This window comes from Pleurodeles waltl, chromosome 6, assembly GCF_031143425.1.
Source record: "Pleurodeles waltl isolate 20211129_DDA chromosome 6, aPleWal1.hap1.20221129, whole genome shotgun sequence".
In the NCBI taxonomy this organism is placed as follows: Eukaryota; Metazoa; Chordata; class Amphibia; order Caudata; family Salamandridae; genus Pleurodeles; species Pleurodeles waltl.
The window spans coordinates 966,744,941-966,769,885 of NC_090445.1; the positions used below are offsets into that span (position 1 = coordinate 966,744,941).

Here is a 24,945-nt window from a genome sequence, read left to right on the forward strand (position 1 = left end):
ATCCAGTGTTAGGGGACATGGCACACAGCACATTTAGCTTCACCAAGACACGCAGCCTGCAATGGCAGTCTGCATGTGCTAGGTGAGGGGTCCCCAATGGTTGTACAGTACATGCTACAGCTTTTGGAGAACCTCTGAAAACATTGCCCTAGGTACTAGGGGTACCATTTACTAGGGTATTAAAGGGGGGCCAAAAGGTATTGACAATTGTGGAATAATTACACAGTTTTAGGGAAAGAGATCTGGCACCTGGGACCTGGTTAGCAGAACCCAGTGCACTTTAAGTCAAAACTGCATCAAATAGCAGCCAAAATGTGATAGGGACCATAACATAGATCACAACATCTTCTATTTAAAACCCCATCTCTGTAAACTAACATTACCTAGTCTCCACCAAACTATCTGACCAAGTATTCCCCTGAAATCACTTAGCCCCCACTAAAGATCACAGGTAACCAATATTAATGTAATCTATCCCAAACTAACTGGAGCGAAGGCATGCAATCTTTTCTTGAGTGCACATGAATAATCACAATAACTACTAACCTTGGGTTCCGCAGTAGAGTGCTAGTCGCCATAAAGCACTTCAATGCCTCGCCAGAGGTAGTAAGCGCTATATAACTATAATAACCACACTAGAAATCAAGGTGGATGCCATTGAAACCAAACTGGGCATCATGCGGTACTCAACTGGATCCACAATAAGTGGAGTATCGGAATCAGAAAAAAGAATCACTTCTGTGCACATGGAGATACATCGGTCAGCTATTATTCCGCTTTCACTCTGGCTGTTGAAAGGGTGAGTCAGCAATTCAACACAATGAGGACCACTACAAGAGAATATGCTATGCTTCAATCAGTAAGACTCAAAATCATTGTAAAAGACAGAGCTCGTTTTCTCATGCTCTGCAAGCTTTGTGAAGTGACGTTTCATCAGCCAACGAGACAATCAAGAGTAATCAGAAACTACAAATTGAAAGATACAATTCTATAACTGAACTGTAATCAAGAATACAATAAGTTAACAGTATATTGGTTTCTCATTCAAACTAGGTTAATGCATTACCTTTTTCAGTGGTTATTAGAAGAAACTGGAGTATGAACTGGCAAATGCCAAATTCACAGTTTTTATTACAGACTACTGCAAGATATTACAGGCTTGGATCAATTTCTTATAGAGGTCTGATGTCCTCTCAACAGCAAGTATCCAGGACAGGTGGAATAAGTCAAAGTGTAAAATCAGGAATCCCAGAGAACGGGGGTGGAGCACCATAGAGGTGTACTAGAAAGTCCAACCTAGACGAGTAAACATTAGGGTGCCCACAATGAGCTGAGTAAAGTAGGTACTTTTTCAGAAGGTGATGTCGAAACAGCTCAGTTTCTTTCCAGTTTCACCAGAAACCCTAATGCAACTTCTGGGAGTGTCCAGTTGTTCACAGGTTTCGTGAGAGTGGAATGGTTCAATTACTATCTGGTAATTTTTTTGCTCATGCTTTTTTGTTCCTCTTCTCGTGGCACAGAGCCACAATGGGACCGCACAGGTGTGAATATTTACTGGCTGCATGCAGGGCCAAGAGCACAGTGTGTGAGAATCTTGTTCAGGTGGGGTGTGTCTCCAGACCGCATGTTGAGCCCTGGGAGGGCAGAATCAGGAGCGACAGCTTCTGGTGGTGGCCCTCTTCCAGGCTTCAGTGGTCTTGCAGCACAGACAGACATTGTGCTCTTGAATCCTCAGATAAATACACAGTCAGTCATGCTGGCCTCCCTGGGTGGAGGAGGTTCAGCAATCGTCTTCTCAAAATGTGGGCTCTAGAGATGACAAAGTACTTCTAGGTGCTGTTTGAGGCACAATAGAGGCAGTCCAATTGGGTGCTGCGATCTTCAGTGCCTCAGATGCAAGGTACTAATTAAGCGTGTTGCACCCCAAGGCAACAACCTCATTTTTTCCAAGTAGCACAGACCATTCTGCACATTTGAGGGTTAGTGCCAGGATAGCCATTCACTGGGCGATCCTAGGTGGGTGCTACTGATTTGTAGTCTTCATTATTGGCTTGGGCAGGTCCACACAACACAGTGTGTGCATTGCCACGGTCATGCCATCTGGAGTCACAGGCACGCAGGGAATGCCACAGGCAAACGTTAATCCCAACTCCACTCAGGCCAACTGACTGGGCACACTTCCACAAGTGCCATGGGTGACATGGATGACTGTTTGGGCATGTGTTGGAAATGCTGCAATTACTACAAGGATCTCGGAGACTGGGGGAAGGGGGAAAGAGGGGGGGGGGGGGGGGCAGTTGTCAAACTAATCTGGATGCACAATCTTGAATGACCTGAAGTCAGAGTGTCAAGTATTAAGGTGATCCTAAGAAAATTGCTATGCCATAATTGAGATGACTGAAAATGGTGGTTTGAACATCCATCTGGTAACAATTAGAAGAAAGGAAGGTACGAATAATATGAAGATGCTTCATATGGAGGAAGCAGATACAAGACACTTTGGAGAGAACTTAGGGAAAACGTAAGCCCAGATTAAGAACAGCAGCCAGGGTTGGACCACCACCAAAATATGGGGCCTGCGGAGGGGCGGGGTATTGTCTTTAATGGCTTGGTCCTTCCAAAAAAATAAATAATAATCAAAATCTCACTTTTGTTGATACTTAATTTCAGACAATTGTAATCAATCAACTAGACAACTGCTGACATACACTCTTGAAAATGGGTTTGATCTGCCCTCTCAAAAGAGAAAAGAATCTGGGTATCTGGGTATCGTCCGGATTAACCGATCCCACTTACCCTGGTCCACTAGCATTCTCAGGTCGTAAAGAATCATCACCAACACTTATTCTGTGCTGGGTTCTGAATGGAAGCCAAACTTAGCAATCTAGATACCAATAAGAAAGGGAGACAAAAGGCTGCTCCACTTGTGAAGGATGCTTCACGATCAGACTTCAGAAACCTGTGGTCCCAGTACTCACCCTTGCCATCCATCAAATGGCATTCTTAGGAAGAATGATGAACAGCCCTTTGTATCAGAAAGGGCCTAATCAAATGTTTAAGCAGAAGCCCTATCTTGTTTTTACCCACTTCACTGCCTGGGTTCTCGCCCTCCTCTTTAAGGTATGTAAGGAATACATTTCAACTGCCTGGGAAAGCAGCCTCACCTCCATCTTATGCATAGGAACACACTAGGGGCTTACAAAATTGAACACACAGTCATGTGCCACTCTGGTTTACTCAAGCACTCCATACAAGACCTCACTAGCATACATGCACACATCCAGCTGCACAAAAATATCCGCACTAAGATGCTGAGTTAACCGTAAGCAATGGAACTTTAAGTGAATGGGCCGATAGGATCCCTTTCACTTAACACAGGTAAAAAGGCTTTGCCATGCTATAAACACTATGAAACACAGGAGGCTGCCACTTCTACTCTACAAAAGAGAACCAGTCACAGGGACAATAGTAACTACAGAGGGTCTTCTTGGTGTGTCCCTGTAGGTCAAGGACAGTTCCAGGAACAGTTCCAAATCAAGAGCAGGCCAAGGCCTTCACACACATAGTAGGTAACTGTGAGCCTGGGGCCAAAAACTTAAGTGAGGATACCAGTTACTCACAGTCAGGCACACGGGGAAGGAGTCACAGATGTACACCATCAGAGGGCATCCCCCTTTTAAAAAAAGACATCTAGAGATGCAATGGGAGACGATTTGTAAGTGATGACGCTATAGCAATGGAGTATAGAGATTGTTCTGATAATAAAAGACAAGAAACCTAAATCATGTAATGCTCATCAAATAAAAAATAAATAAAAAACAGACGGACACCTTCTGTAATCAGTCTCTGAATAGGTATGACTAATTGGGGGTGAGGAGTGAAACTGGAAGCATTCTGTTTCTGATGTAGAAGCTGACCAATCCCAGATAATCCTTTAAGGCGAACAACTAAATTAATTCGTAGCCCTGAAGAATGCCCCAGAACTGTATAAGCTCTTAGTGAGGACAGAAACATGTTGGTTTGTCATAAGACAGTTGGAGCCATTATACTCATTTTCCGGCTACACGTTTTTAACATTATCCACCAACACCACCAATAAAGGTAGTGTTACCAGCAATTAGTGAGATAATTTTAATATATCCGGATCCCTCTACTATCCGGTTATCTTTATCTGAAAACCCCATCCAGTACAGGAGTTATTAAGATTTTGAGTCTGCCCTGGTAGCACTTTCTTACCAGGGTGGGGACAGGTGGTCTATGATGAAGTATGACACAAATAAGTGTGTCAGCCCACCTGTTCCATAAGGAAGTATTCCCTATTAATGCCCACAACTCAAACCTTACAGTGAATATCATTGAGCAACTGGTTTCAAACAAGTGGGTCACAACTTTTTGTTTTGTAATAACCCTATTCCCCACCATAATCTCTGTGTTTATTAGTGTTATTCTAGGTAGGCGTTTGGTGGGTGCAATACCCATCTTCTTTCCTTGGTGTGAATACAAGAGAATCACAACAGACTAGGCTTATCATCCTTTAGTTTATAGGGTAACATAAAAACCCAGGAGCATCTATCTGTATCATCAATGACATTTGTGGGATTGAAATTAAAAGTCCCTGGGCTTTTAGTGTGTCTGGGAACCATGTAGGTGAAAATTTGAAATCATCCATTTTGATCATGATAAATGAAGATATGCGCAAGGACATACAGTTTTTGCAGTTCAAGTCATAAAAAGTTTGGAATAAGCTCTTTAGAGAACAATGGTGGCCTTTCCAGTTGGGGTTATAGCATTACAGGAGACATTATTATGCAATTGATATTGAAAAAAAAAATGTTTTTTTAAAGAATCATTTATAATTATACAAGATACCTGCATACAATTTTCCATGTTGTGCATGCCCCTTGGAAGTTGAACTAAAATGTGCAATTGAATAGCTACAAACTGAATAGTATGTGTAAATAACAGCCATTCCGAGACTGCAGTAGGCCAGATCTTCCATTTTGGCCAACTAAGTGGCACAATCGATTAGTTATTTGTCCATGAATGGCAGTGCATTGTTTTTGACAAATTTAAACTACTTTGTCTTGAAGGTAATGATCACTAGATTCTCTATACCTCCCTGTTTTAGAAGCAGATCCTAATACTGCTAGTGCTTTACCCTTGTTAATGGAGTATCCCAGACAAATTACAACCAGACTTGATCCTGTACTTTTATATAAACTGTTACAATATCAATCCCTCTATTATTTCATATCAAGTGGAGATAAACTCGAACACTATAGTATTATAATAGATAATGTGGTTACAGGTTTATATATTTAGTTAAGAAGTAAGGGTATAATAGACAGTCATACCTTACGACCATCAGAGTTAAAATAGTTTGATGTCTCTTACAAACAATTGTAAAGTTAAAAACACAATACTTATGTAGACATGGGTCTCCAAAAGTCACTACTGATTAAATTAAATGATCTAAAAAACACAATCGATAAAAAGGCAGCGTACTATAACAACAAGGTGGGATACAATCACTGAGGTCCAACAACAAGGAGATCAAAAGTAGTTTTGGAAACTAGTGATCAGTATATATACACTATAAAAACAAACCCTGCATCCCAGCCATGCACCGTAACAGAGTAAGACAGACTTTTCCATAGCATATATGGGTCCCCAAAATAGGACGATTCCTTCCTTAAACCATGCGACAGATCACACAACAGTTGAGACGTTTTCTATGAAAGAAAATATCAAGGATTTAATTTCAACACTGAAGATAGAGAGAGCAGCCAGCCCAAATCTCCCAGGAAAAATACTCAGATATAGACAGGTGGACTGAATTACTAGCACCTTTCTTACAATGGTTTGCACAGGTAGGTGAATTCCCAAAGTTCTGGAGACAGGAATGTAATGAAAACGATTTTTGAAATATTATATGGCAGTTTATGAAATAAATATAGATTGATTAGCCTTACAGGTGCACTATGAAAAGCTACTGACAAAAACAACGTTGTCACCCCAGGAGGACTAGATTGATGAAAATGAGCAACTACCAAGAGAGCAGGAATGCTTTTGTGAAGGCCACCCCATATGGGTGCATTGGTTAGCTCTATGGGCCCTTGATTGGAACTCTACTGAGCTGAATCCATGATTATGTCGCTGTTTTGTTGATTTATGAACAGCATGTGATTTGGTTGATTGGGATCACCTCTGGGAGAAAACGAGTGCCTGGAAGATCCAGACTTGTTTGCTATCACTTAGTCAGTTCATACCTTTAACTGGAAAAGAGTAGAATGAAGTACACCTAGGGGAGAAGACAGCATCGGCTAACACACGCTTTAAATTAATGTAGTAAAATTATGTACAGATGACATATGTAAATCTTAATAAAACTATATAAACTCTATCCCAAACACCTTTCTAGATATCCAAGGTGTCTTGGTGAGGAGGCAAGTTTCAACCACATTACATGGTGATACAGGGTGAACCAGTGATACAGGGTTTCTCGTTGAAAGTTACAAAAATGTCAGAGTATATACAGGCAGAGTTATACAATTCACAAATAGGCAATGCTTGCCGAGGCCATTTCTGAAAACACAAAAGGCTGTTTGAGCAGAAAATTTGTCCTATTGGGCTTCATTCTTCCTGAAAGAGGAATAGCACTATAAGGTCGAAGTAGCAGACTGTCACCCAAGGAAGGCTGGCTTCAAGACATGGTGGAGTGGACAACTACACAGGAAATATACATAAAGAAATGACAAAGAATGAACATTTAATCAAAGTTTTAATGATACAAGCAACTATGATCAGATTGTTTAAAGAACCCTGCCCGGATACTAGGCAATAAATGCATGATATTGGGTGCAACACCATTTTGTGTAAACAATGTTAGAAAGGAATAACATCATTCAGTGCCTGGTAGATACAAAGAGTGAAGTGTGGATGAAGAGGTTGGCTCAGGCAACCAAGCTTACAATCAGTATTCAACTGTGTATTAAACAGGAGTCAATATCTTAAGATGCATAGGACGAGGGAGAGATGGAGAGCAAGGAAAGGTGAGACAAGTGCAGAATTTTATTACAAGACCGGAGGCTCCTATTATGCCAAACTTTTCTTACTTTATTAAATAGCAGCCAAGACTTACAAATCCCAGAAACCCTGGGAAGAAAACTACAAAACAACATCACAATGGGGCTGACCAATCGAATGACGAGCCCCCTCATAACAACCTTGACTGGGAGCACCAAGTCCTCTTTTCTTGCTGCTCAGAGTCAAGATAAGTACTCTGCTCATCGTTTTCTGTACATTTTATTCTGGTTTATTGATTAACTTTTATTGTTAGAGATCTCCTTCACAACGACTGGTTGAGCCAAATAGATCTTCAGGATGCCTATCTTTCGGTGCCTGTCCATCCCCCCTTCTGAAAGGTTCTTCAGTTCCAGTGGGGGACTTCTTTCTTTCAGTTCAAAACTCTTCCCTTCTGCCTTTCATCGGCCCCTTGGTGTTTCAACAAAATCCCCAAGCCAGTAGTGGCCTTACTCAGAGCTCAAGAGATAAGGCTTATCGTCTATCTCGACGACTTCCTTATCATGGCTTAGGACAAGTCCTCCCTCATAACTCAGTTAAATCTTTGTCGGGACCTCCTATCACGTCTGGGAATTCTCATAAATCTTCAAAAGTATGTCCTAATCCCTTCCCAACGTCTCGAGTTTCTGAGTTTCTTAGTCAACACAGTGGAGTCTGTACTTCAACTTCCCCCAACACAAGGTGTCTTTGATAAAGAAAGAGATTTGTCATGCCTTGTCTGTCCCTTGCTGTTCCCTCAGATCCCTAACTCGTCTAGTAGGCCTTCTTTCTTCCTCCATTCACGCCATCTTTCCCGGTCCTCTTCATTACAGGGCTCTCCAGAGGTTGAAAATCCGTCACCTTCGCAAAGGCCTGGCCTACTCGGATCCAGTCATCCTAGATTCAGAGTCCAGGGAAGAGCTTCCATGGTGGATGAGTCATTTAGACACCTGGAACGGGAGAACAATTTTCTCTGCTGCCCTAGATCTGGTCTTAGAATCAGATGCAAGTCTGACAGGATGGGACGCAACATGGGGTCTACTCTCGACTGGGGGTCCATGGTCCATTCAGGAGTCCTGACTGTACATCAATTGTTTAGAGATGCTTGCAGGTTCCTTTGCCATCCAGTCCTTTACAAAGACAAGTGCTCAGTCCTTCTGAGAATGGACAATCTATCCACAGTCAGGTACATAAACCGCTTAGACGGAACAAGATCCAAACCTTTGGCACTTCTGGCCAAGAGTCTGTGGGAGTTTTGTCTCCGCAGAAATATTTCGGTCAAGGCAGAACACCTCCCAGGCAAGTTGATAGTAGCAGCAGATTGGTTTTCCAGACATACCCAAGACTCAAGCGATTGGCATCTTCACCCTTCTATATTCAAGCTCCTTTCTTCTCTCTTCTGAACCATGTCTAGAGATCTCTTTGCTTCAAGGATCAACTCTCAACTTCCTGCTTTCTTCAGTTGGGGACCAGATCCATTAGCCTTGGTCACAGATGCTTTCCTACAAGTATGGCCTCCCTCTCTCCTGTACACCTTTCCCCCCTTCCTGTTTATTGCTCGAGTCCTGGCACAGGCCCACAGACAATATTCTTCCCCAGTTTTATCACTCCATTCTGGCAGCCTCAGCCTTGGTATCCGACCCTTTTGGAACTTTCTTCAGACCTTCCAGTATTGATACCTCCGTTTCCCGAACTTCTCTTGAACCCTCAGGGTCAACCCCACAATCTCATTCTAGAGGGCTCTCTATCTCATAGCTTGAAGAATTTCAGGGCTTCCTGGAGAACCCCAGGAATTTCAGAGGAGGCTGTCCAGTTCATTCAACAATCCTGGGCTACGGGTACTTCAAGAGTGTACCGCTCTGCTTGGTCAGTGTGGTGTAGCTGGTGTGTGGACAGGAACTCTGATCCTGTTTGAGCAGATGTTACCTTAGTGGTAAATTTCTCAAGGTAAAGCGTAGCGTACGGTGAATACCTATAGATCTGCAATCTCTTCAGAACATGTCAGGGTGGATGGAAGACCAGTTGGGGAACACCCGTTAGTTTGCCGACTTTTGAAGGGAGTACGTTTTTCTAAACCTCCTGCCCCTAAATACAATGTCATGTGGGACGCTGGCTTCATTTACTTCTCTCACGGCCCGATAACGCCGATTTATCCTTGAAACATTTGTCTGCTCAACTGACTACGCTCCGCTGTTTATTTTCTATCAAAAGTGTTTCAAATGTCAAAGCTCTGGATGTTTCCTCCTTTCAATTTTCTGCTTTCAGATGTTTATTTCCAAGTGTTTAGACGTACCAAGACCAATTTGTCTTCTGTCCTTTATCCCTTTTTTCCTTCTCAACCTAAATTGTGCATAGGTAATTGTCAGAAAACATACGTTTCTCAAACTGCAGATCTCAGGGTTCCGTCCTCGACTCAATTGCTTATTTCCTTTCAAAAGCCTCACAAACCTGCTCAACCCCCACCTTGGCTCGCTGGGTGAAATGGCTAATGTCCTTGGCTGGTGTTTCTACCCTCTCTTATGGTGCCCACTCAGTAAGAGGAGCTACGGCTTTTCATGCCTTTTGGGCAGAGGCTAGTTTACAGGATATCCTCAGATCTGCAGATTGGTCAAACGTTAGTACGTTTATAACGTTCTATTGTAAACCTGTTGATCATACACTGGACACGGTTATCTCATTGCTTAAGACAAGCACAGTATGAGCCTCCGGTCTTGTAATAAAATTGAGTTTTTCCTAGCCTTGGTGTCGAAAAAGGCTAGATTTTATTAAAGACACGGAGGAGAGTATTATCCCACCACATTTCTTTAACCTTCCCTGTTCTTTTTTGCAGTAGCCATGTCTTCAAACAATACCGCTGCTTCTGGTTGATCGACTGCCGGTTGCTCCTGGCCTGGAATCGTTGCATGGAATTTCTTGCTCACCTGTTGGTTCCTCTCAGCTCTTTGTGGATTTCTACAAGGATTTCCTCTCTGCTACCATGACCCTATATTTGGTTTTGTGGTTCCTCTCGGATTATTCTTTTGACCGACTTTCACAAGAAAAGAGGACTTGGTGCTCTCAGTCAAGATTGTTATGAGGGGGGCTCGTCACGCGATTGGTCAGCCTCATTGTGATTTTTTTTGTAGTTTTCTTCCCAGGGTTTCTGGGATTTGTAGTTCTTGGCTGATATTTAATAAAGTAAGAAAAGTCTGGCACAATACTCGCCTCCGTGTCTTTAATAAAATCTAGCCTTTCTGAAACCAAGGCTAAGAAAATCTCAATTGAACAAGTTCAAGATGTTGGTTTTCTCAACACGTATATGGATATGAAACAACTAGTCATTGACATGCTACATAAAAACTGTAATAAAAGGTACTGGTATTACATGCTCAAAGTATCAAATGTATGATATGTCTGCCTGAACTTAATAAGAAAAAATTAAATGACAAAAAAACCTAAGCACGAGTAGAAAGATATTGCTCAGGGCACCTCTCGAGAAAAATTAAAAATCCATTGGTATCTGGCAAGGATGTGTGCTAACTTCAGTTCTGTTTGGGTTATATTTAGCTAATTTACCTTCTCTTTTAAAAGTAAATACTTATCCTCAAAAATGGGAGGAGCACACATCCCATGTCTCATATATGCATACGATAATAATGCAATGGGAATACAAAGAAAACTTGATGCCTTGCCAGACTATTGTAAAGCCAATCACCTAACCATCAATGTTGACAAAATCAAATTAATATTTTTTGGTAAAAAAAAATTTTTTTTTTAAATTGTATAATATACATATATATATATATATATATATATATACACACACATATATATACACACACACACACATGTATGTCTATATATATTTTTATACGGCGCCTATATATTTACAATTTACAAACATCAAAAAAAAAAAATCCTAAAAGTATTAAGTTTACATTTTATGAATAACTTAAAATTAGATTAACATTTACTGCCCCTTAAGATTAAAGCATAATTTTCTTGATGTGCATTAGTTAAATGTAAAACTTAAAGAGTATGGGCCTGATTACGACCTTGGCGGATGGGATACTCCATCACGAATGTAGCAGATATCTCGTCCGCTGTATTTCAAATTCTATTATATCCTATGGAACTTGTAAAATGGCGTGTGGGATAGCTATCACATTTTGACAAAGTATACCATACGCCAAGGTCGCAATCAGGCCCTATGTGTGCAAAATCCCCCTAACCTTCCCTACGTTAGGGCTGTGAACTTCTGTGTCTCGATCCCAGCGTACTGTGGAAACTATGGTAGCACACGTAGGGTTGGTGTTTGAACCAAATCCTAAATGTAACGATAAGGTCAGTTATTCAGGCAATATACTGTGAATTAAACTTCACCTCATCAGCTGAAGTATAACTTTGAGAAAATTACAATAACATTTCATGCCAGTCTTGGAAGGAGGCACACTGCAGTGAAAGGAATTGGTAAAAACTAATAAGACTTAAATAAAATACATAAATAGTCTTATTCAATGGGAGAATAGAGCACTTTGGAACTTTTCCCTCCGAAAGCTATTTTGCTTAGATCGGTCTTATCCATTTCCTTCGAAAGGGATAAGGAATATTTATCAAGGAACACATCTAATGCTGTTACTTAACATCACTAGGAAAGGAAAACGCCTTTCCTTCTACTTATACACTATCCGACAGTAATCTATGAACTGAGGTCATTAAGGTCTGGTTGCAATGCAATTCAATATTCACAGTTCAAGATTTTTGGCTGATGGTGCAGGCAATGAAGGTATCTACCTCTGTACACATAACACCAAATGCACACTCATTAGACTGTCCTTTGTTTTTCTAAATCTGTACATGGTTTTAAAGCAGTTCCACTTGCAAAACCAGCGGCAACATATTTTTTTTCTAACTATGAATTGTTGAGATGTTACAATTTGGAAAGCTTGATTTAAAAAAAAAAAATAAATAAATAAAAAAAAAATCCGCTCTTAGACAATTTTCCGTGTATTTATTTTACATGAATGTTATCTTGCAGTTTGTTGTTTTACCAACAAGATTGCCTCAAACTTATCATCTGAAGAACATATCCAGATTGGAAATTGAAACAGAACGGTAACCCAAAACCACAATCATAGCGGTCTTACCCAAAGACAGTACAGTGAACAAATTTGTCAAGAGGGAAATCTTTCAAATATCCCTGCTTCACCTGCGTCCATGTCTTGAGTATGCCAAGCAATTAAGGACAACACACAAAATACAGCCCAATAACTCGACATAACTCACAAATGGCCCAAGGTGATTGGTATGGGGATGGAAGGTACATCACCTAAAACGATCAAGATAGACCAATATCTTCCAGGCAAATAACGGGCTCTGACTGAGAGGACTGCATGAACAACGGAATATATAAACCCATAGCAAACCGCACCAGAGATCACAGATTTACAAGCATAACAGCAGACCAGGTGAGAATGAAAAGGATTTAGGTGAAAACAACATGGAAACCCAACCATCAGAGGTGCACAAAATCAAAAAGTACAGCTACTATATTCCCCACAGATGAGTCAGATGCTGTTAGCATGTAAAGACATCCCTAGAAAGGCTCCTGCTTATGAATAAAGCACCCAGTTTTCTGTTTTTACTGAGTTTTACAGATAAATACAAACAGAAAACCATCCGTTTCTCATTCAGCATTCACTTTTGAAGGTAAAAAAAAAATGATAAAATACGTATCTTGTTTTGAGTTATTGTCAATGCTGTCAATGAGGACTGCCAGGCCAACGGCAATGCTGACAGAAGAGAAGTTAGAAAGAGACAAGGTTTTCTAATGAATATTTCAACAGCTGCAGATGTGCATGTGTTTTTGCTACAATGCTAACACGTTCACATGAGTACTGCATATGAATGATGCATCAGATGTGTTTTCTTGTAGCACTAAAGCAATTGGGTAATCAAGAGGGAGTGTGCCACTATAAGTTAAGTAAGAACCGAAAACTACTTCTTGCAGCTTTGTTTTTTCTCAAATTAAATCTGGCTAAATACAGACAAATTAAGCAAGAAATAAATATGGAGATACCCCCTCCAGCTGAGCTAAAAATAATATTCAATATTTAGGTATTTATATCACACAAGATTCCAACAATTTATCAAACAAATTCTCCATGAACGTATAATGCACTCATGCACGATCTATGCGGGTGGCAGAGATTACATGCCTCATGGTTGGGGAGAGTAGCAGAAATAAAGTTAAATATCCAGCCCGTGCTGCTTTAGATCATTCAGGCCCCACCGACAAAATTCCAGACCTTAATATGAACAACCTACAGACTGCCGTTGACACATTTATATGGGGAAGAAAATGCGAGAGTGTAAATAAAGGTTTTGAGAGCCAACAGAAGGTCTGAAGGACTGGGGCAACAGACAAACTAAAACCAAGCCTCCCAGTTCCAAATTCTATTCAAATTTTGCGACGTACTAGACGGAAGGACACTGGAAACACAAGGATGTGGTGGTACTAGAAAACAGGCTCCCTGGGCTATTACATGGTTACACAAAGCAGCAAGACCCCTACTCTGCTATGTGTCTGAGATGTTACGAATCTCCCTGGATATCGGACAGCGTATTACAAAGGGACAGAAATACATGACATTCCCCTTCTCATATGTGCCCTTTTTCAGAACCCAGATTTCTCCCCAGGGCTCAGTAGGCAAGACTTATTTAAATTAAGTTATTTGACCAGTCTAAGAGTGATTTCCATTAGTTTCAGTGACGACACTGGGTTATGCACCTTAAAAGAGAAGCAGCGTGCAGACCTCTTTCTCACTGGGAACATTTTGTCACCTCCTCTACTTCACCGAAGGGTCTCATCTTCATTATTTATGCTGCTCTGGTGAACTAAAATATCCTCATACAGCTGCCATACATGAAAGAGTGACAACAGGCACTAAACACTATTTCCGAAAGCCTGTGGCAACATTTGTGGTTGGATGTTCCATACTTATGCAAAAGTGCACAAAATAGAGAATCCATGTATAAGATTTTTTGGCATAGCATCTCCAAGTAAATAAAGTGTATGTACGGTAATGCTTCTGGTCTTTGCTCGAGAAATTGTGAGATGGAAGGGGATACTCTCCATATCTGGTGGTCATACCTGCGTCTGCAATGTTCTGGAAAGTTTTTTGTCATATTGAGAGTGAGGTGGGATAGCCAATTGAGGCCGATCCTGAAGAGAGACATGATCACTTCTCAAAATGAAGTGTGGCAGGAACCTGGGCTTCCAGCTTATCCAGGAACTTCTCCTTGAAATTAAGTCAACTCAATATTTACTGCTTTGTTCCTTCCAATTGAGAGTCTTGAGACAGATATTTCCTGTTATTCCTCAGAGTTTATCAGTGCAGCCATTCTGTCTGGGACTGATTAGTCTAATGCCTACATGCTGAGTCTCCTGTCCAAAACTCTGAACAAAGTACTTCCTCAAAACAGGACTGAGATTGGTCACTGAGCTGTGCAGATATTATCAGGTCACTCAAGCCCACCACAATCAGTACTGGCTGCAACTGGTACAGGGAATCTACTTTAAATCTCAGTGTCTAGTTCATCACTCTCTGAATAGTACTGGTACTGCCATCATCCAATTTCAAATCATGCAGTATTAACTTCTTGTGCACTCTGCTCTCCATCTCATTTCAAAGCTCAAACCTCCTGTTTTAGACAGGCCCTTTTAGGAGGCAGAGCCTTCTTGATTCCGACTCCAAAATAGTGGAACTAAATGCCACCAGCTCTTCAGTGTCTTTCAAACCATGACTCCTTTAACAAAGCACTGAAGACTCACTCAACAGTTCCCAAAGTGTAACGAGGCCTAAGCTGCCCCTAGGTAGACCTGTGGTTATACCTATATTATTCATGCAAAGCCAAAAGATAGAAAAGATCAGCCAAGGTGATCATATGTAAATTAAAAAGCAATGCTAACAGGACGTAGTCACGCTTAACTCCACAAAATAGTGGTTTGGCTACAGATGTAAAAGGAGGTAAGGCTACTTGCTGGGATCTGTTTTTCAAGAAATCTTCAAATGAATTAAGTGATGAATCCTTAACACCGAGACTGTTCTTTCTGGACAAAAGAATCTGGTGGGCTACAGTGTCAAATGCTGCTGACAGTTACTTTAAAATCACTGCAGCTGGAATAATTCTGCAATACGTAGTTCTTGCTCTGCAGAAGTATTTAGAAGAATCCATTACAGATTAAATGAACCAAGTGGCGGAAAAGGAGGATAAACAAATTAAAGGCGTTGGGTTCAGATTCTCCTAAATGACTACTTCTGTGGTGGAATTTTGCATGGACTTCATTTTCGTAAACCCACAATACAAATCAGTAGAGGGCACAATAGAATAAGGACTTGTTGGCGAAGTATGTGGCTAGAGAATGTGTTTTTGTATTTGTCATACTGTTGAGTTATATTCAGAGATTATGGAGTGCTGCTGGATATAATGGATGGTTGCAACATTGAATTTCGTTCATTAAGTGTTATTGCTTGATTTGCTCATGTTGCAAAAGGGACTGAATGCCTTATTGAAGTTATTTTGATTGTTGTATAATTTATCCTCATTTAATGGCAAACTAGGGAGAAACACTACTACACTGATATATAAGGACTGCCAGCATGTAAATATGACTACATTAAAAATGAACAAATAGACTGCACGCCCTACTCTTTGAAGGTATGTTCATAAACTGCTCATTTATACCACACAATATATTAATTTCTTAGATTAATTTATGCAGAATAATATGCAACAAGAAAACACAAAATGAATATAAATCAATATTTCATATAGGCAAAACAAATCAAATTACTCATCTACCATTCTATAGGTTTAACTATGATTGCAGACTCAATGCGCATCTGTGACCTTGAAAAAAACTCTGCAAGAAATGACGTGTGATGGCCAACATAGGTGGTTACCATACTGATATATGCACCTACCATGTCCTTACACTGAATCTTTAGGCTTCCGAGCAATGCAAATATTGGAATATGGCAGAATAATCGTGGAGGGCACACTGGTCAACTTGCATTTAGGAAAACGACTGCATTACCACAGAGTACATCTTTTCTTAGGCTCATTATCAAAATGTCAGGTCCATTGCTAAGGCTCTTCCTGCAAGTTGTCAGGAGCAAAGTAATGCCCACTTTAAACTTCAGCCATATAGTTTTTCCAAGGGGACTGTGAAAAATGGCCAGATTTGGTCAGTGCTAGATATACAGGTGGCTTTTCAGACTACCTGACAGTACATCGTAAGCTCAATTACGTTCACAATTCAATGTTTTCAAACAAGAGCACATCTTAAGTGCCTATTTTATATCATAGTGTGCGAACCACAAAGTGGCTGCAGAAGGATTTCTAAAATATTTATTGTGACAGTCTACCTCCAAATGCAAGAGCCCACAGAGCTCTGACCTGAAAGTCCCACTTTTATCATTGCACTCTAATGGTGTTTGGAACTATGTTAGTAGCTTTTCAAACTAAGAAATTGGCGATTAAACAAATTAAACTGATCTCAACCTTGGACAACTATTCCATTCATGGGAAAAAAAAAAAAAAAGTTAATAAACATTTTTAAGACTGTCAGCCAAGAGCTTTGGGATGCTCCTCTCTATCTTTAAACAAAATCATTGCTAGCTATACTAAGATTCTGCCTCACCCAGTTAAGATCATACTAGTTTTCATAGGTTGTCAGCAAAGACATCTTGTGCCGCTTATGTAAAATAAACAGCGAACCAATACTCCACATAATTTGTATTTGTAACAAACGTTTGGCTCGGAGGCGTAAAATCCTGCAGCTTTCTTTTTTGCAGCTCAACCCCAGAAACTGTAATGGAGGCAGTGAAAGCCTGCTGGAGTTCTGTAGACTCAATTGGCTGCTAGCTTCTTAATTTTTTTTTTTTTTAAGACTGTTTTTATTATTATGACGAAACCGAATGCATTGTCTAAAAACTAATGATGTTGGTTCGCAGCACCAATTAGGTCTTGTATTATTTTACTTCTATAATCTAATTATATTATTTGTTTTATGTTGCAATAATTTTAAATAATGTGTGCAAATAAAATAGCACTTTCTCTTTGAAGGTAGGTTTGTCAACTGCTTCTTATAAACTGATATCACATTATACAGTAGTCGATTTCTTATGTTACTTTATACGCAAATGAATAATATCAATATTTCCCATAAGCAAAACAAATTCACTCATCTAATTTCTACAGCTCTCACTGTGATCGTGACCACAGTGACTGTGCATGTGTGACCTTGAACAAACTCTGCAAAGAATGGCGTGTGCTGAGCAACATGGGCGATTGCCATACTGATAGATGTGCCTACCATGACCTTGCACTGAATCTGAGCCATGTAGTGTCTTGTAGGCTTCCGAGTAAGAAAGAATCTCTAAATCATATATACATTTTGTAAAGGCCACCTGCACACACAAAAAAAACTTCCCATGCACTACGATTAACAGTTCAAGTAGCACGTGTGTTCACTGCATTGCCTACATTTGTTATTAGAATCAGACAGGCACATGGTCTATCTCCAACAGACTTTGCACAATACATGATCAGGTGGATGGCAGCTCGTCCATATTATAGCCTCCAGGATAGTCATGCATTCTATTTTTATCTCTTTTCATATGTAGACTGTGGCACTGAAAGCTGAGATAGAAAACGTTTCATAGGGAGTTTAACTGATTAAGGTCGTTCAGTCACATTCTTGGCCTTCCTGATCAAAACCCTGCCATTCTTGAGAATTGTTTACAACATTGGTTCCCAATCTGTGGTCTGGGGACCCCTGGGGGTCCATGAGGTCTCCTCAAGGGGTCCACGACTGCTTAGATATTAAATAATATTAACAGGTTAGGTCCCCAGTTCAAGTAATGACTTAGTAGGGTGGTCCCCAGATTCCAATAATGATTCAGTGGGGTGTCCCCGAGTTACCGTAATGATAAAGTGGGGGTCCACAGAAGTCACAAGTTTGGGAACCACTGGCTTACAATGTATATAACTGTTTAGACTACTCTGGTTAGGTGCGTATATAATTGAGTATTTTACTGTGTTTGTGGTATGATCAGTGGCCACCATGTTGGTTTACAATACTAATAGCCAAAAACAAACAGCTACTTTACAAACAGTTAACATAATATATCAACTTTTTCTAAAATGTGTAATCCCAAATCAAAACCTAATGGGAGATGATACAGGTTACATTCTGGAGCTCTGCGAAAGGAGCCGTTTTTAAACCTGAGGTGTTATGTGAACCAAAATGAAACACGGAAATGTCCTTATTGAGTAAGTTCTATCCTAGGGTGTTTCAAAAGCAGGAAAACATATCTATACACGCCATCTTTAAAAAAAAGAAAAAGGAGTTAAACTACCCCTACCCACCGAGCACCATCCTTACAGTAGGGTTTTGTGGACCATCCATGTTGCGCTGACAAATGTTCAAACCAAAGGGGTCAATTAAAATATTTCTTACTCCAATTTGCACACTTATGTGTCGTTAGTCTACAGTTGGTCAGGGTGGCGCCGACTACTGCTGTTCTCCAATACTTCAGTTCAGGAGATCTTACAATTATACAGCGAACTTAGAACCTGACTGAACAGTTAGTAAATGCATACAGATGCTTGAGGCTGGGCGAGGCATATTCATGACAATATATGTAATACTGCCAGGAAAAGGGTTCAGTATAATTTAAAATATATAAGATTAATTGGCACAAATGACAGTTGTAAAATGCTAAATGTAGAAATCAACGTAACAGCTTGTAGATTAAGTGAAATTCCAATCATAAAGCGGTGGGGTGCTACTAGACCACAACATTCAATGTGAAAACAGCACTGCTTCCAAAATCCTACAAAAAAAAAAAAAAAACACAGCACCTTACCACACAAAAAAGCATGATTCAATAGGAACATTTTGGTATGAACGGAAAGAATGATTGGAATTGAGAGAACTGGCCTCGACTCCCAAACTTTTTTTTTTTTTTTCAGGCGAGAGTCGCATCGACAGGTGGAGCGCTCGCCTGGTGTAGTGTGAACCCTGCAACAAGCTACCTGCACGCCTACCAGGAAAGGCAGAGAGGGTGGCAGGGCGTCACGGGGCGCACGGTTACCTGGAAAGGCAGCAAGGGGGTGCCGTTCTCCGTCCTGAAAGCGTTCTCTTCCACCCAGGATTTGGGGGGCAGCGGGGCGGCCCTTGGAAACTTAGGAGGCGCGATGACATTGCTGGAGAAGGGCTTCTTCAAGGGTGAGATGGGGTTCAGCGGGGAGGGCACCCCCACGCCGACTCCCACCCCGACGCCCACCGCCCGTCGAGGGTCCCGACCGGCGGGGACGCCCCCCCAGGGGTTGGACTGGCTGCTCCAGGCGGCGCTCTGGTGGCTGCTGGTGTTCCAGCTGGACGTGGTGGAGGGCTTGCTGGTCATGATGGGCTGGTGGTTGTACGCGTTTCTCTGCGGGGCGTACGGCCCTCCCGGGTTGGGGCTCCCGGGGGACCGCCTCTGCTGCGGGGGCTGCTGGGGGTGGTGGTGGTGCTGCTGCGCCAGGCCAAGCTGCGGGGAGAAGCCGCCGCCGCCGAACACCGGGTTGAGGTGCGGGAAGTTCTGGAAGAGCAGGGCGCCGTTCACCGGGGGCACCCCCTGGAAGAAGCTGCTGTTCTCCTCCACCGCGTTAGAGCCCGTGGACCAGGTGCTGCCGAAGGACGGGGACAGGGAGGGCGCCGAGGAGGGCGCCTCCTGCTGCTGGAAGCCCAGGCCGGGCAGCAGCGGGGACTCCATCTGCATCTTCTCCTTGCTGTGCTGCGCGCTGCCGCTCTCCTCCGGGGGCTCCGGGCTCAGGGGGCCGCACGGTGCTTCCGAGCCCGCCTCTGTGGGCTGCTGTGTTGCTTGGGGTGCTTGTGGGTGCCGTTGCTGGGGCTGCTGAGTTTTGTTTTTGTCCATCAGTAAATCATCCTGCATGGTTTGCGAGGCTGAAATGAAAACAAAACAGCTGTTATTGCCAACCAGAGTATATAACAGTGCCGTCAAAGTAAAGAATGGCGATTTACAATTAGTTTAAATGCCCCAAGAAATCCCACTGCAAAAGTTTCTAACAGCGCCTCTGGTCTTGGGCTGTTAGCGTTTTGGGGGGGGGCTATTCCCTGTGGGGGTACTTTTTTCCTAAAGGGAAAAAAAACGTTGTGGCTTACTGATATAGATACACAACCCGGCTGCACAGTTCAGATCTCCAATTTGAGTAGCCTGCTTTGTAATTACCCTTTTTGTCTTTTCATTTATTTTGTTTTGAGTAAATATAGTATGCGCGCAACTGTAGCAGGACACGCGCGCCCCCTCGTATGACAGGAGGCAGGGGCGAGCAGCTGTAAATCCGCCTTGCAATGTTTGTTTGCACTGTAGCACTTCGCCCCCCTGTGCACAGTTCAGCGCGTTCACCCTTTCTGAAGCGCCGGTTCTTTCTAAACAGAGATGACAGTTGTTTGCGATGTGATTTCGCCACGTCTCTTTCCCTCCCCTGCCCTCTCACCGGAACTCGGAGCCTCTCAACCGGCCATAAGAAAGGGATTCTGGTTCCTGCATTGGGCAGCTCCGCCCTCTCTCCTCTGGCGATTTACATACGTCAATAAATACTGCTGCTGCGCCCTTCAGCAAGGTTACATGACACTGCCCCCCGCCGGCCCACCGAAGACATCGCCCTGCTCGACGACCCGCCTCCGAGCGACGCCCAGATCCATGACCCACCTCCAAACACATCCTCTGCTGCCGTGCCGCCTGCTACTAACGCATCCACTATAGTCTCGCTCCTACGGAAGACGCCATTCGGCTTTCCTCCCGCCTATAAACCATCCCTCGGATGTCCCTGCGGTCCGTGAAAGCGGCCCACTGATCTCCCGCCCACCCCCGACAGAACTACTGATGGCTGGTCCCCAGTTACCCACTGCCTATTGGGGAAACGCCCTCCCCAGCACGCAACCCTCTTCCACCCGCTCACCAAATTCCAGAGCGCCAAGCCCGCCTCCAAAACGGACCAGCGAGGCCAACCCACCCGTTATCCACACCGTTTTGCTCTATGCCCATCTCTGAACGCTCCTACTAGTCTCCAGCCACCAGATGAGGCAGACCCTTTGAGCTGCTGCTCTCCCCAGAGCCACAATGGTAGATCAATACATCTCTGAATCAATCTCTTGAACTGATTGCCACAAACCATGCTAGCCGCTGCGGCCCCGAAAGCAGTAGCAGCCACTTTTCATCCTTTGCACCCCAACGATGTTTTTGGGGTCTGCCCATAACTAAATACAACCAATGTATAACCCGGGCCAAAATGCAAATCACGGGCTTCAAGCTCATCCCAAAAATAGAAAGCGCACCCTACCACTTTCCAGCGCAGGTTTAAAACATTGCCCGCTAATCCACCTCTCCAACACAGCCCACACCTGTTCACCCCACTGTAAAACACAAATCAATACCACTTGGCAACTTCTCTACATATAAGCAAAGTACATCACTGCAAAGTGAGGCAGCTGCTGTCTGGCTGAGTCTAAATAATTTATCAATGTTCTTCTGCTAATTCATAATTGCAAAGTTTTTAGTTTGCTTATGTGTGTTTTTGCAGTGCCCCCACGTGACATTTATTTGCCTTATGTTTGATATTTTGAGTGACACTTCAACATAAGCAGAACAAGGCGGTTATGTGCATGCGGAGAGACTAACTTCAGAAATTACTCAATTTTGTGAATCGTGAGGGTCTAGAATAGGCTTTTTAAGACCTACGTCATTCTAGAATTGCTGATGGCAAGGTTTATAACACCCGCACTTGTCACACTACAGAGCCGGCATTACTGACATTTTACAAATCATGTTACACGTTGTACCGATAAGCATGCATGATACAGACTTAGACATACTTTCTAGAGTGGATAATAGTTGTCCGCTTTATTAATGTGGACAAGCGTGTGACTGCCCAACGCTGTGAGATATATGGGCCTGAGCCCGCCTCACTGATAATAAAACTTTGTACTTATGACAGTAAGATATTCACATTGTTCATTTGATACATTTCATTTTCGTTTTCAAAGATTACAGTGATTGACTGGTGGGCCTTCAAGTCCTGGCCTCCATTTGTCCTGCCTCCTTTTGCCCTTCGTTTTTTGGCAGTTCCACCTTTGATTTTGGAGGGGCTCACTCCAATAGAGTTTGTTTTACCATGTTTGTGTTGTTTCAGGGGGTAGCTTCCAGTTCTTTGCATTAGGCCCAACTCGCTACCTGGCGTATCCTATGCCCTGCCATCCGACGTGGCGGGTCTGGGCTGCGAGTGCCGTGTTCTGCTTACTCCCTTTACTTGGCCACCTTACACCCTGCCGTACGGCATCCCCAGGTGTGTGGTTTTGCTCGCACACCCCCTTACTAGGTGTGTCTTCCAATCAATTCTTTGGTAAAACCTTGTTACCTTCCGCCCTTTTGTCCTTCTGGCATCGCAACTGAATGCCTTATACGTTGGGGTGGGAGGGTGGTATTTTCTTTCCTGCAGCCGATGCCGCGAGCGCGTTGTCCTGGTCTTGATTAGACCGTCGTTCCGGCAACGCGCCTTAAATCCCATTCCTTCATCCCTTGAACCCCCCCCCCAACCTTGATTCCATTGGGGGGTTTGAACCACAGCAAAACCCCCCCAATTGGTGGCCGCAGGTTGACCAATCCTACCTGTTGGCCTTCCCAGGGGTGGGGGTGCCTTGGCACCTACTTGGTGCGCGCCCTCCCCAAACCGGTTTAACCGGTCCCTTCCGGGCCAAGGCGCCGGCCCTCTATGCCCCCTGCGGGGGCGGCCTATGCACAACCTGGCCACGCTCGCATGTCGCACACCCTTCAGTGCAGCAAACAGCCACAAATCACAGACTAAGTGAGAGACACACGGGTAACATTTTCTCTGATATATCAGAACTTTATAGCACAATAACATGGATCGTGAGGGCCACGTGTACTGACCCAGCAAGCTTAACCTCTAACTGGTAGCCTTTCCTGCTCCATCTTAGTCTGTCAAGACTAGGGCACAGGTAAAAAGCACAGGGGCTAGAGTTTGGCCGCGTTGCTTCTGGCACCATGTGAAGAGGACAGCCTGACACTGAAAGGCTACCAATGGTAATTTCATTACCATGGTATCCCTTTGGAAAGGCAATTGCATCAGTGGATTCTCCTTCAGGCGTAACCTTCCCCGAGGATTCACCATTGCCAGCCAGCTGTAAACCAGGCCCCGAAACTGCTGGAAGGCAGGGGCGATAAGTGCACGCAAAAAGCACTACGCGTCCTTCTATTGTTGAATTCTAGAACAAAAAATAGCCAATTTATGTATCCAAGGCATTAATTGTAGTGCTAGCTAACATACCAGTTATTCTGCAGAACTCATTTATGGCTTGTTATAAATGTCACCCTGAAGAAGTTTCGTCTTGTGGCAAAAAGCGCTAATGATATTGTAAGGAGTGCATGCAATGCAAACGTTTATTCCAACAGTAACACTGCTACTGATGTAGCCACTCCTAAACAATTTGTATGTTGCATGCTAATAGAGTGTATTGAAGAAAAAGCTCAATAAAAATAAGTTCAAAAACAAAGACTACATGCGTTGCTTGTCAAAAAGCACATTATCTGGGGCGGACCTAAGATGGTGGCATCGCTTGACGCTCTCTGAGCGAGGTCCACGCCGGACCACTCTGAAGTCCTGTTTGTATCTGTGCCTAACCCATAAGTAATTTGACGGATACTTGCCAAAGGTCCTTGTTCTTACCAGACTCCTGCTGCAGAGATATTTGCTGCCCCCCAGAGGGTAGAAAACCACGGAATGGCAACCTCATGACTAGGGTGTTTGGTAGGTCTCTGGCCGGGTGCAGAGTGGCACTTGACTTGTAAGGGCTGACTGTTCCTCCATCAGAGGGGAGGGCGTCTTGCTCAGCTCTTCTGACGACTTGCCGAGGACAAAAGAAAGTAAGGTGAGGCCTGTGAACTGACAGGAGCGGGCCATGTGTCGCGCCCGACGGCCACCATATTGGGTGCCGACTGCACTGCGGCCTTCCTGCATGGTTGGAGACTGAGCTGCTGCCTGGCGGTGGAGGTGAGCTCTCCGGCAGAAGGGCAGACCAGAAGTGGATAAAGGCGCCAAAGAGAGCAAGTGGGGTCCAGCACTCCAGTTGGGTGATCCTGCCTGCACACAGTTAGGGGATTGCTGGCAACATTGCGCCGGAAGCAGCAGTGGTCTGCCCCTCGAGGACATTGAGTGATTTGCCCCTCCCCCAGAAGTGCGTTGGAAGTGCGGGGGGAGGCCGGGGTCATGCCTTGAGTGCAATGACTGTCGGACCTGTGGTGTCCCCAGGCATCTGTGGCTAACCATCCACAATGAAGAGGAGCTCCGCCGGTTGTCAGGTGGAGTCGCAACCATCTGACGAGAGGATCTGCCCCTGGGCCAACCCGGGTGGTTGCCCAAAAAAACGGAGAGTTCCAGGGTATGGGGTAAAATAAGCAGGTGAAATGCTGCAGCCAGTATCACAAACCACTGCCTAGGCCTTCACAAGACACAATGCCTCCTTTTGAAGCTTCTGGCCTAGCTAAAGCGAGGAGTGACATGGCATCCTAGATCGGTAGGGGTCCCAGAGTTGCCAGCTGAGTCGCATGGTTCCACACCTGAGGAAAATGTGCCATCTATTGCATCAAGAGGAGTGGAAGTAACCCCAGTGCTCTCTTCCCACCACAGTGGTTCACCTGCATGGACAGGCCTGCCTGTGCCTGAGGTGGTTTGAGTTGCTGAAGTTGGCTATTCCCACTTTGACTGCGCTGGAGTTGGTGTGGTATCCATACTGCAGTGAAGGACATGGAT

The 24,945-nt window shown here is 43.4% G+C and overlaps 1 protein-coding gene across 8 annotated transcripts in view; it reads right to left on the reverse strand.

Annotated features, from left to right (window-relative positions):
- CPEB3 (cytoplasmic polyadenylation element binding protein 3) overlaps positions 1 to 24,945 on the reverse strand; it is a 543,123-nt gene that overhangs the window by 433,301 nt on the left and 84,877 nt on the right. For 4 of the 8 annotated variants that reach the window (XM_069239797.1, XM_069239803.1, XM_069239805.1 and 1 more), the window contains exon 2: positions 19,206 to 20,059. In XM_069239797.1, coding sequence (XP_069095898.1) covers positions 19,206 to 20,048 — 843 coding nt within the window. In that variant the 5' untranslated portion in view covers positions 20,049 to 20,059. Of the gene's footprint in view, positions 1 to 19,205; positions 20,060 to 20,345; positions 20,464 to 20,522; positions 20,591 to 20,613; positions 20,832 to 24,945 lie in introns of those variants that run through there. The other 4 variants (XM_069239798.1, XM_069239804.1, XM_069239801.1 and 1 more) reach the window with 4 other exon arrangements.